Raw genomic sequence first — 13421 nt, 5'->3', positions numbered from 1 at the left:
TAGGGACTCGCTTTCTTTTCCTAGCAAGTCTCACAACAAGCTGCGCTTCATCTTCTTCAGTTTCTAAGTCTTTCTACTGGTGGCTAAGCCTGGCCCAGGGAAAGGGGAACTGAAATGCAGGGCCATCATAGCAGGAGGAGAAAACTGCTTTTCAAGAAATGTGATTTTTTCAATCCTCATTTTCCCTCATAAAATACCATAAAGATATTCCTAATATGAGCACAATGAGAAGATAGAGCAAACATGACCTGATTAGATCATAATGGCTGTATTAAAAACAAGCTATAGAATGGCATAAATGAAATTCCTTCCTATTAACAGCTCAGAATTGACAATTTTTATATGTATTGCACTGGGGTTACAATGGATTCTGCATCACACAGTTTAGCTGCGAAGAATTTGTAGGTTAGGTTAGGGTCAATGCTAATTAAACACAAATTTAACTCATACATTTCCCTGGACTTCCAATTCACAGTGATGACATACCTACCTTTGGCCCCTCCTTTACTTTCAGTAGTTACATTCTTTTTTTCTTTTTATTTAAAAAATTCTTTTGCAATAGAGATAATCTAATTTGGCAGGCCAGTTTTGTAGAAAAATCACTGTGTATGTATTATCTGAGTCCTATGAAGTCCAAACTTTTATGGAAGAATAAATCAAAATTAAATACAGAGACTCACTGTAGAACTACTTATGGAAACTTGTGAAATGTCCATAAATATCCAGAGAAAAAGTAAATGGAGAAAGATAGTATAGTTTTCAAGGTATCAATTTACCCTACTGTCTTGTCTTTTCTCCTCTTCTCTTCTCTTTCTTTTTTTCTGTTCCTAAATATACTTTCCAACACTAACCTCAATTCTGACACTTCACTGGGCATCCATCCCATTGTTCAATCCCATCTCTATGTGTAATTAGCACAGACTCACACAGGTTAAGGGTTCACATAATGCTCACAATTCAGATCCAGGTTTCCTCTTCCACTTCTGCCAAGACCAGTACAAACTCAAAGGTTCTCTTGTTGCCTGGAAGCTTGGCTAATTCACTACATCAATTCATAGAACTGAGGCAAGCAATGACCTTACCAGCAGCTGTACAATGTACAACCTAGGATCCACCTAGAACCATCTGCAAGGGTAATGCATAGGGCAGGTAAATGGGAGGAGCACAGAAGCTGCCCAGGCCTTTTCTGGACTGTGCCCAGCACTATGTTGTACTTGTCACCTTATTCAGTTTTGTGAATGAAATCTCATCAGGGATTATATATTTTTAAATTTAATCGCCAACCTCTTTCCCTTCCCTGGAGATAGGACTGAAAGTTCCTCACCTCAGTCCACCTATTTGATCAGCTCTCCATCTTGAAGTTGTCCAGGGCTTCATCTTGAAGCATCTCAGTGGCAGTGCACTGAGGAGCCGTGACAGGGGCTTCCGTGGACCACAGTGGATGCTGCTGTCACTCCATCACTCAGAAAACCACAAGGGTTTTAGGAGTTTTATGCCAGGATTCAGGGATAAAGACCAAGTAGACAATTTGGATTATACCACATCTAGTTTCTTTTCATCAAGAGCTCCATTATGCATAAGATTAAAAAGGTCGACAATAAATTAAATAGCAGGCTAAGAATTAGGCCACTAAAAAGAAAATATGAATGACTTAAAGTGTGTGGAACATTCTCAACCTCATTCATAACAAGCGTGTAGACGAAAACTGTAGTGAAATGTCATTTTTGTTTTTGCCAGGCCTGGGCTTGAGCTCAGGGCCTGAGCACTGTCCTTGGACTTTCTCAAGGCTAGAGCTCTACCACTTGAGCCTCAGCACCACTTCTGGCTTCTTTCTATGTATGTGGTATCGAGGAATTGAACCTGGGTCTTCGTGCATGCTTTTAGGCCAAACTCCCAGCCCTGAGATGCCATTTTTTAAGCAAGAGACTGGCAAACTTAACACACTGTGTGATAAAGCTATAGGAGAGTGGGCACATACTGCTGTAGTCCTAGCCAAGGAAGAGTATCTATGAATTTTATAATAGCTTTTACCTTTCTATATCCACATCCCTTCTCAAAATGCATCTCCACAGACAACAACTCTGCCTGTGACCAGCGTGACCAATGTACAGCGTTGTTCACTGTTTGTGATGCCAAAATCCCCACCAGACAATAATGAATCATTTAGTTACACATGGGAATACTAAGCAGCTCTCCGTGTCTTGAGGTGGCATAGAGTTACTGCTCAGTGACAAACTAAGGGTACATTGGGGGATGCTGTATGAAAAGCCATTGCTATTTTACATCCTAAATTCTTGCCTTGACACCCTATTTCTTGTGTCAGTGTATAGTCATCAGTGGAGAAAGTGGCTCGGGGAAGACAGAAAGTGCCCACCTGATCGTTCAACATCTGACTTTCTTGGGAAAGGTATTGACCAATCCTCTTTTGGTATTGTGGCAAAAATTTCCTACAGAAGAGTCTCTGCATAGATTAAAAATGAAAGGAAGACTGTGTTCATGTCAGGGACTCTGCAAAGCCCTTCCATCTTTCTTATGTTTGCCTCCTGATAGTGGGACCTCTTAAGATAGCAGCATGCCACCCTTGCTTCATGTAGTGAGGGAAATAATGCCAGCACGAATTTACTAGATTATCAGCAATTAATTTTTCATGTTTTCAATATAATAGAAACATTTAGCCATTAAAAAGTAAAAGTGGTTAAACACGGAGCATAACACCAGGGAGAGCCACTGTGATGATTAAGGAGATGGAAAATGAAAAGCTTTGAGCAAAAGTTAAGCGAAATGGAAATTTTCAGCTTGGTAAAATGATTGTTGATGAAATGATTGCAAATCTTGCCTGGAAATTGCTTCTACTTGGAATCAGTTTATGGTGTGACCAAGGAAGAATTTAAGGAATGTTTTCCTATTATAATGCATGCTTAAGAAAAATGTTAGAGAAATTGTTTCAAATGCTTGCCTTTTAGTGTGTGTGTGTGTGTGTGTGTGTGTGTGTGTGTGTGTGTGTGTGTGTGTCTATACTGGGGTTTGAACTAAGGGTCTCACAATCTTGCTTAGATATTTTGCTCCATTCTGTCTGTTCGGGCTGCTTTGAACTGGGGTTCTCGGGTCTCAGCTCCTGAGTAGCTGGGGTTACAGCATGGGCCCCCAGCGTCCAGCTGTGAACATTAGCGTTTAACCTGTTATGGGTTATAAAGGATGTGGATCAAGTTTTAGTCATTGCTGTCTAGCATAGTCTGGCCTGTTTCAAGTGTACCTGGTGAATTGCTCATTTGGGAAAAAGATGGCAATGACTGATGCACATTTCCCGAATGGAGCTCCTTGGGAAAGGATCATATGAGTTTAGGTGAGCAAGAGCTAATCACTTTTCGGAATCTCCTGACTTTTCTCTGATTGACCCAGGCAGACAATCAGACATTGCGAGAGAAGATTCTTCAAGTGAACTCTCTGGTGGAAGCCTTCGGGAATGCACGCACTGCCATCAATGACAACTCCAGCCGGTTTGGGAAGTATCTGGAAATGATGTTTACACCAACCGGAGCCGTGATGGGAGCGAGAATCTCGGAGTATCTCCTGGAAAAGTCCAGAGTTATAAAACAGGCAGTGTAGGTGTACCAATTTAACATTCTGTCTTTGTTCTCCAATACAAACTTGGAGGCTTTGGAAGTTTCAGCCATTCCATTTTCATTTTTGTTTTGTAGCTTTTTTCCCCTAGCCTGCTCCCCACTGAGAGCAAGTAATTATTTAAGTTAAATTTCTTTGGTAGTTTTCAATCTATCAAACATATGTGAAAGGGAAGAATACAAAGGGCTAGGGACTGGGATGCTTTCATATAAGGTAAAGTCTAGAAGTATTAGGACACATGCTTTTTTTTTTTTTTTTTTTGCCAGTCCTGGGCTTGAGCTTAGGGCCTAAGCACTGTCCTTGGACTTTCTCAAGGCTAGAGCTCTACCACTTGAGCCTCAGCACCATTTCCGGCTTTTTTCTATGTATGTGGTACCGAGGAATCGAACCCGGGTCTTCATGCATGTTAGGCAAGCACTTTAACCACTAGGCCAAACTCCCAGCCCAGGACACATGCTTTTGAAAAAATAAATATTAGAAGCTGGTGCTGGTGGCTCACACCTATAATCTTAGCTACTCAAGAGGCTGACATCTCAGGATTTCAGTCCAAAGTTAGCCTGGACAGGAAAGTCTATGAGATTCTTGCCTCCAAGTAAAGGTGGAATAAAATAAAAGGTGGAAGTGGAGCCATGGTTTAAATAGTAAAGTGCTGAGAATATTCCATGTGTTCACTTTTCAGAGACAGAGAGAAAGGGAGAGAGAAAGAGAGAGAGAGAGAGAGAGAGAGAGAGAGAGAGAGAGAGAGAGAGAGAGAGAGAGAGAGAGAGAGAGAATATGAGAATTCTTTTAAATTGAGTATAGGCTAAATGTTAGCAGGAAAATCTTGGAGGAGAGAGATCTGCAATAAAATATGGGAAAGTAATAAGGTAACAGTGCCTCACATCTGTAGTCAAAGCTACTCAGGAGGCTAAGGTATTATGATTATGGCTCAAGACCAGCCTACGTAGAAAAATCTGTTATAGTTTTATTTCTAATTAATCAGAAGTGGACCTGTGGCTCAAGAGGTAGAACACAAGCCTTGATTTAAAAAAAAATGAGCTAAGAGACAGTGTCTATCCACCCTATCCAGAGTCTAAGCCCCAGTATGGCGTGCATGCATGCATGCACACATGCATTCACGCACATGTGAGCACACACACACACACACACACACACACACACAGTCAAGATAAGATCAGTTAATGCTTGCTCACTGAGTAGAATGTTAGAGAACAAGCCATGTTTTTACCCAGGGTACCGCGTGCTTCTTCTGCGAATGGCACCATCATCCCTCGATACTGACACTGGGATCCTAGCAGGCAGATTCCATCTTCCATCCTCTTTCTGTCCACTGGGATATTCCTTAGGTTATTTCCTTTTCTTTTTTTTCTTTTTGCCAGTCCTGGGTCTTGAACTCAGGACCTGGGCACTGTCCTTAGACACTTTTTGCTTAAGGCTAGCCCTCTGCCACTTGAGCCACAGTGCCACTTCTGGCTTTTTTTGTGTATGTGGTCCTGGGGAATTGAACCCAGGGTTTCATTGCTTACCACTAGGCCACCCTCCTGGCCTTTAGGTCACTTCTCTAATATATATATATACATACATACATACATACATACATACATACATACATGCATGCATATATACATACATGCCTGGTCTAGTCTGTTTCCCTAAGTCCTAGGAGTGTGCAATGCTATGTCTTTGCATCATCACCGTGTCTCATATTAATTCATAGCAAGCATAGGAAACAAAGCAAACTTGGAAATGGAAGGAAGAAGCTTATGACTTATCCCTGACCCTTTCTTGCTCTTCATTACCACTGCCAATCCACTGTTCAGGTCTACTTGCTCCTCACCTGGACCTCCTACCAGATCCCTTGAATCTATGTTACTTTTCCCTTCTGTCTTATGCTGCAACTGGACAGTCTGTATTTTTCTCACCATAATCTGTTTATGTCACACTTTCAGTGCACTTAACTCCTGTTTCAAACATTTTAGAGAATTCTAATTGCTTCATCAACTCATTTTTGTTCTGGCCTTCCAAGGCCTGCATGGGTTGCCCTGGCTGCTTGCCCACCTCTTCACACTGGCTTTCTTTCCACCCACGTGGCTGATGGCTATGTACTGCTTTCATTGCTAGCAGTGTTGATTTTAACTTCTATTTGTAGCTCTTTTCAGCTCCTATCTGAAATAACAGTGGCCAGGATGGTACCTGCATGCATATAAAACTGGGAGAGGTCAGCTATGGGAGCAGTGGGAGGTCATTCTGAAGTAGCAGGGGCTTTCAACAGAGGCCATATGCACAGATACAGTCTCCATTCTCTAACACCCCTGCTTACAGTGAAGACAATTGTTTAAGAATACAGGATTATGACAGTTACTCCACTAATTCTATCACTTTTTTTTTTTTTTGCCAGTCCTGGGCTTGACCTTGGGGCCTGAGCACTGTCCTTGGACTTTCTCAAGGCTGGAGCTCTACCACTTGAGCCTCAGCACCATTTCCGGCTTTTTTCTATGTATGTGCTACTGAGGAATTGAACCCCAGTGTTCATGCATGCTAGGCAAGCACTCCATAGTAAATCTGCTATGGAATCATTTCTTAGCCCAGAAAAGAAATGATGTAACTTACTTAGGCAATTTCTAGGGAAACTCAGAACATGGTATTAATAAAGCTTCATTCTCTTTTTTTTTTCCAGGGGAGAGAAAAATTTTCACATATTTTACTATATTTATGCTGGTCTTTATCACCAGAAGAAGCTCTCAGAGTTGAAACTTCCTGAGGAAAAGCCTCCTAAGTAAGTTTTGTGTTAAAGCCACTTGCTCAGGGGTTTTGCTTGTTAATTGTGAATGAATGTGCAATTAGCAATTGACACATTTGGGAGTAAATGGAGCTGTTTTCCTATCAGAAAACTCACAGTCTGTTTAATTTAAGTATGCAAGATAAGGTGCTAGAAACTATATCTAGACCATTTGCATTTTCTAGGAGGATATTTCTGCTGCAGCTGGATACAATAGCTCACGGTTGTGCACTCCTCAGGAGGCTGAAATCTGAGGACCCAGGTTCAAAGCCAATGCAGGCAGAAAAGTCCATGAAACTCTTATTTCCAATTACACAGCAAATAACCAAAAGTGGAGGTGTGGCTTCAGTGATAGAGCTTGAGTGGAAAAAGCCAAGCTAGAGCTCTAGGCTCTGAGTTCAAGTATTGGCGCGCATGCATGCACGCACGCACGCACGCACGCACGCACACACACACACATACACACTCATCTGTAACCCTTTTCTTCTTCCATGTATACCTCCATTCCAGTCCCACCCCTGTATTAGACTGTAAAAAATGTCCTTGCAAAGAGAGAACCCAAGTGCTACCTGCTCTGGCGTCTTACGGGCTGAGTTCCACGTGAGCACTCACTGTGCTTGGTCCTTTCCATTTCACTTAGGTACATAGCTGGTGAAACGGGGAGAGTCATGCTCGACATAACTTCCAAGGAGTCTTACAGAAGACAGTTTGAAGCAATTCATCATTGCTTCAGGATTATTGGGTTCACAGATAAGGTAAGTGACTGCCAAGAGACAAAGAGAAACTCAAGTAAGTTAGATGAACGTGAGTAAAGACTCACCTGTTCTAACTTAGGGCAATGTATGAACTTTTCAGTGCCATGTTGGTCATGAGATAAAGTCTTGCTACTCAAAATGTGGGTCAAAGGTCAAGAGGCTTTGTCATCACCTGAGTGATGGTTCAAACACACTTTCTCCTTCATCCATGAATGGCCCAATAGAACTGGCATTGTAAATGTGAAAGGGTATCAATGTATGTGAATTAATGCACCTTCTATCTGGCAAATATCATGTAACCCTTCTATTAATTACAATAAAAATATATGAAAAAAAACTGGCATTGTAACAAGATGCCCAAGAAAAGCATGGATATAAGAATCATGAGCCTAGGAACTGTCATTAATTCACCATTTTAATCACAAAATACCAAAACAGACCTGTCCTTTTCTGATTTGAGGTCATCTTAATCATTAAACAGTTGTGCTGGGCACCAGTAGCTTATTCCTGTAATCCTAGCTTTGCAAGAGAGCAGAGAGGATCCCAGTTGAAAGCCACCGTTGGCAGACTCTAACCAGCAAAAACCCAGAAGTGGAGTTATGATTTAAGTGATAGAGCACCAGGCTTGAGAGGATAAAGCCAAACAAGAGTGGAAGGACCCTGAATTCAAGCCCCAGTATTGACACAAATAAACAAACAAACACACAAACAAACAAACAAGGGCTGGGAGGATGGCCTAGTGGTAGAGTGCTTGCCTAGCATGCACGGAGACCAGCTTGATTCTTCGGTACCACATGTATTGAAAAAGCTAGAAGTGGGGCTATGGCTCAAGTGGTTGAGCTCTAATCTTGAGAATGCCCAAGGACAGTGCTCAGGCACTGAGTTCAAGCACCAGGGCTGGTAAAAACAAACAAACATTATTAAACAAAAACAAATTGTGAACACTAGTACAGGCATGTGGAGATTACATTCAAACCGCAGGATTATGTTTGTGCAATTTGTGCAAGTATTGTTTTGGGTACGAAGACCCATCACTTAAAACTCTCTTAACTTTCCTGTATACCTTTGTGCCACTTTTTTTGGTGCAGTTCCACTTTATTAACTATGACTCTTAAGCCTTGTACTACTTTTTTTGGGGGGGTGGTCCATCCTGGGGCTTGAACTCAGGGCCTGAGCACTGTCCTTGGACTTTCTCAAGGCTAGAGCTTTACCACTTGAGCCTCAGCACCATTTCTGCCTTTTTTCTATGTATGTGGTACCAAGGAATCGAACCCGGGTCTTCATGCATGCTAGGCAACCACTCTACCACTAGGCCAACTCCCGGCCCCTGAGCTTCTTTACTCAGGGCCCGCCTCTACTACTTTGAGCAACAGCTCTACTTCTGTCTTTTTGGTGGTTAACTGGAGATAAGAGTCTCACAATCCTAGCTACTCAGGAGGCTGAGATCTGAGGATCAAGGTTCAAAGCCAGCCCAGGCACAAAAGGACCTGAGACTCTTATCTCCAATTAACCTCTAGAAAATGGGAAGTGGGGCTTGGCTCAAGGGTAGGGCAGTAGCCTTGAGTTGTAAAGCTCAAGGACAGTGTCCAGGCCAAGTTCAAGCCCCATGACCCTCCCTCCCTCCCAGACTCTCCTGCTTGGGCTGGCTTTAAACCTCAATCCTTAGCTCTTAGCCTCCTGAGTAACTACAATTACAGTTGTGAGGCACCAGTACTGGCTACCTTGTACTACTTTTATCATTCTCAATACAGCTGTCTCTATTAAATATAGGCTAGTAGTGTCAGACAATATTTATGACCCTAGGCTGAGATATTATACTGTGATACATTATATCACAGTCTCTGGGCTTAAGCCAGAAGTGTTATCAATTTTGTGTAAAAGCTATAGATATTTTTGGTGTGTTTTTTCCTAAAATAAGGTGTGAATGATTAGGAAGTAGGTATGAGGGTTTAATCTTACAGAATTAGATTACAAAACATTCTAGTTACCTTGAGACAGCCTCTGTGGATAAAGGATTGCTTCTGTAACCCAATGAGTTTGGCTAGTCCTTTCTTCCCTAGCATAGTTAATTTTAGCCATAATAATACCTTTCTTTTTCTAGCTAACTGTTAATTTTCTCTGTTGGCTTCCCTCAGACTTTAAACTGACAGACAGTAGAAAATCCCAAAGGTCAGATAAAAATAGAAGTACATTTTCTTTGGTTACTTAGAAGAGAGGAGTTAAACAGGTTACAATGCTGTTAAAGGACATTTAAAAGGTTAAGAAGCCACAGGGAAGTCAGCAAGGTTGATGATATTTCACTTTCAGTGAATACAGTGAGTTACTGAATGCTGGGGAGAGATTGGTCCTCACTCTAGATGCAAGTCTAATGCTGCTATTCTAATAATGGAAATGAGATGCCAATAATAACACAGATGCTATCTGCTTCAAAATCATATACTTCAGAGCAGAAGAAATGAAGTGTTCTACATAAATATCCTTGAAATAAGACATTCCTAACTCCTATGGAGAAAGTTCAATTGAAGGAAATGAAAAAGTAACTATGTAAATGAATAATGAAAGAAATGAAAAATATCATGGGGATTCTTCATTTGTGCCTGGTCTAGAGTGTTTCCCTAAGTCATGGAAAAGTGATGCTATGTCTTCGTGAGTATCTTCACCATCAATCATCTTAATTCATAATGGAAACAAACCAAACTTGGAAATGAAAGGAAGAAGCTTATGCCTTATTCCCCTGACCCTAACTTTTGTGGTTAAATCTCTGCAGACAACCTGTTTGGAGGAACTAACTTAGTTCATTTTGTGTTCGTAAAGTCACATAATGCAACTAATTTCAGAAAAATCCAATGGACTGAATGAAGTGAGGCAGCAAATGCCAAATAGCTGATGGGACAGAAGTTTCTCTTAGGTTTTTCTGGGCAGAAATTTCTATACACAGCTTGAAAGAACTTGTCAGTTCAATCAATATTTGATTTCCTGTCTTTTCTTAGAAGGTCATTAGTTCCCTGTAGCAATTCCTTAAGTTTTTCCCAAATCCTTGCAGTAAACTTTTGAGTAGCAAGTATTATCCAGGACTCTGGGATGAATTCTGGTTTTTGGACAGCAGCCAAAAGAAATGGAAGGAGCATTTGAACCTGAGTTGATCGCAAAGAAATTCCCCTAGTGGAGGGAGCCTCTTCCACTGGCAGTGATGGCTTCTTGCAAGGGGCCTAGAGAATTTATGCTTTGAGCTAGTTGTAAATGTCAGTGCATTTCTACTTCTACGCCTGAAAGGAAGCCATAGTGTTTTCTTTTGTTGAGTGTGATGCTTGTTGCTGGTGTAGGAATTCTCATAACACGTTGTGTACATTGACTTGTAACTATGGAGAATGGTCATAATTGGACACCCATTGTAGATCTTTGGGGGCAAAAAGAAGTCTTTAAATTCAAGATAAAACCTCTCTCTCTTCAAAATAGACTATGAATCAAAAGAATAGTGCTGGACAGAGGAAGAATGATCTGTCGAGATATAATATGGGGTCTTAAGGTTTCAAATGTCTTCATGACAGAAAGTGGATTACTGTTGGATTTTAAGATGGCAAATGCCATGAGTCTAGGCAATGGAGAAAGCATATTGAAATCTTCAGCTAATCTAAGTGCAGTGCTGAGGGAAGTACTGATGAGCCCACAGAAGTCACTTACAGCAAAGAGTGAGTAGGTACTGGGGTGGGCAGTCAATTCCTGGGAAGGCACAAGAAAGACAAGGGTCTGACATGCCTTGCAGCCAGGCCAGGCTGATTCTGCAGAAACAGTACTAGGTCCTACTTAATCTTCACCTCAGCCTCCACATGGTTTAGGAGCCACTTACATCAGTAAAGAAATGCCTTCTGGGAAAGAGGAGCAAAGGCCATCCATCCTGCAGTGGGCCTTCAATGGAAACATTCTCCCCACGTTTGCTGATAGGTGGCCAGACTGAGTTCATGTTCATCAACAGCACACTGAGATAACTTGGAGGCCTTGTTAAGTCTTTTTGATCACATATCGCATTCACAGTGAGATTATTCCATTTTGTCATATTAAAGTTGAAGGGCTGGGGGAATGGCTGAAGCAGCAGAATGCCTTCCTAGCAAGCCATGAGTTCAAACCATAGTACCTTCAACAACAATAATGGGGAGAAAGTTAGAATATAGTAGGAAATAGATAACTTTTCTATAGGACAGGTAGAGATTTCAGAGACTCCATAGCTAGAGATGAGAGAGATAAAGAAGGTGAGAATTTTCTAAGGGTGTTTATGGGAAGAATTAAAGACAAATCTGATCAAGAAGTTTGGGGAATGTGGAAGTAATCTTAAAGAAGAACATATGATTACATGTATGCCACAGACCTAGTCATCATGACGGGATGTAAGTTCCTACATCAGGGAAGAATTAACCCAAAGGTAGGGAGACAAATGGGGGATAGCCCAGGAATGTACTTGTGAAGCTGGGGTCCTTATCTCCCTTCAGTGAAGCAGGAGAGGGTACTGAAGCCACCATCAACTTTAGTGATGCATGTGTTTAAACTGAAAAGTTTTCACTGAAGTCCGCAGGTAGTTTTCCATTTTCATTGCCTATCTGGGCATCACCTCAGTTGGCAGAAAAGCAATGGCAAGATGCTGGTCCTAAGGACAGGGTTTGACCACCATTTTTGGAAGAGTTCATGGTCCTAGTGCTGAAATGTTGCACAGTCTTTATTGAGAGGTTCCTTGTCTTTTATGGGAACATCTGAAAAGCCTTGGCATGTTTTTGTTGTTGTTGTTGAGGGGCTTGAACTTGAAGTGTGGGCTGCGTGTCTGAACTCTACCACATTTGACCCATAGTGTTAGCTTCTGGTTTTCTGGTGGTAATTGGAGATAATAGTCTCATAAACTTCCTTACCTGCGCTAACTTCAAACTGTGATTCTCAGATCTCAGCCTCCTGAGTAGCTGGGATTACAGATGAGAGCTTCCAGCACCTGGCTCTGTACATAATTTAATTAGAGGAAATTCCTGGTCCCCCTAAGTACAGAGGCTGATATTATTATTATTATTGTTATTCCCTCTGGAGTTAACTGGATATAGAGATAGCAGATGCAGAGCTTGCTATAGTCTGTTCCCCCTCTCCGCTCAGTGGGAATGCTTGATGTATTCAGCCTGCCTCACACTGTATTGATCAAGGTAATGAGCAGCTGTCATGTTACATCCAGGCGAGTCCCAGAAAACCCATTTGGTAGGTGTTCTCCATAGCCACTTTAAAGTTGTGTGATTAAACAGTGATTCTTGAAGTCAGAAACATGACATCTTGCCCTTGATTTAGAAGCTGGAAGAACAATATTTATCTATACTAGAAGGCCAGCTTAGAATCCTCATTTGTCTTGGTAACATTATCAGGTATCCAGCAGGTGTCACTGTCGCCAGGCTTTTAGTTTTACTGAGCTCCGTTGTATGTGTGTGTGTGGGGGGGGGGAGGAGGAATGCTTTATCGGTGATTAAATGATACTTCCTATTAGACTGCTGCTCTCTGTAACACTAGACCAAGTAACCTGCTTGAGTATTTTTGTGTGCAAATATTTTTCTCCATCTATAAGCAAAAATAATGTGGAGGTTTCTTGGTTAGATATTTTGCTGTTTCATTTATAGAAAACAAAAATTTTAAACAAATATACATTTTTGTGTGTGATAGTACTAGGGTTTGAACTCAAAACCTCCAGCTTGCTAGGCAGGTACTCTTCCACTTTAGTGAAACCCCATGCATGCCCTTTTGTTGTAGGGTCTTGCATTTTTGTCCAGGACTTAACTGATTTGAAACACCCTTCCCCTTCCTATCTCCTACACTGAAACAGCAAATGTACCACCACATCCACACACAAATTATTGATTGAGTTGGGAGTCTGAGTAACTTTTTGTCTAGGCTGACCTTGAACAACAATCTTCTCAATGTAACCAGGATAATAAGCATGAGCTACAGTGGTCAGCCTAAAATTTAAAAACCATTAGTGAAACATATTCCACTTTCAATTAAAAAAACAGGTCTTAGATAATCTGAAATAATTTCACTCACATTTCTGACATCCAATATGGCTCCCCTCCACCAATTAATTCTCTGGCAGCAAATGAATGACCTACAATTCACTTTTTATTCTATTTATCCAGCATCAATATTAGATTTCATGATTTAAGGACTCAGTCTTCTCTACTTTGGACACTATCCCCAAGTCTAAAGTCACAACTATCTCCTCTTCCTTTCCCTCCTTTTCTTCTTCCTCCTCT

The 13421-nt window shown here is 41.3% G+C and overlaps 1 protein-coding gene across 1 annotated transcript in view; it reads left to right on the top strand.

The window, feature by feature from the left end:
* Myo3b (myosin IIIB) overlaps positions 1-13421 on the top strand; it is a 222622-nt gene that overhangs the window by 403 nt on the left and 208798 nt on the right. Inside the window, exons 3-6 of the mRNA XM_090343066.1 lie at positions 2324-2407; positions 3400-3602; positions 6299-6397; positions 7041-7155. Of these exons, the coding sequence (XP_090199192.1) occupies positions 2324-2407; positions 3400-3602; positions 6299-6397; positions 7041-7155 (501 nt within the window). The remainder of the gene's footprint in view (positions 1-2323; positions 2408-3399; positions 3603-6298; positions 6398-7040; positions 7156-13421) is intronic.

The sequence above is a fragment of the Megascapheus bottae genome, chromosome 12 (assembly GCF_031878675.1).
Source record: "Megascapheus bottae isolate mThoBot1 chromosome 12, mThoBot2.hap1, whole genome shotgun sequence".
Classification (NCBI taxonomy): Eukaryota; Metazoa; Chordata; class Mammalia; order Rodentia; family Geomyidae; genus Megascapheus; species Megascapheus bottae.
This window is presented reverse-complemented; position numbering and strand designations above follow the sequence as displayed.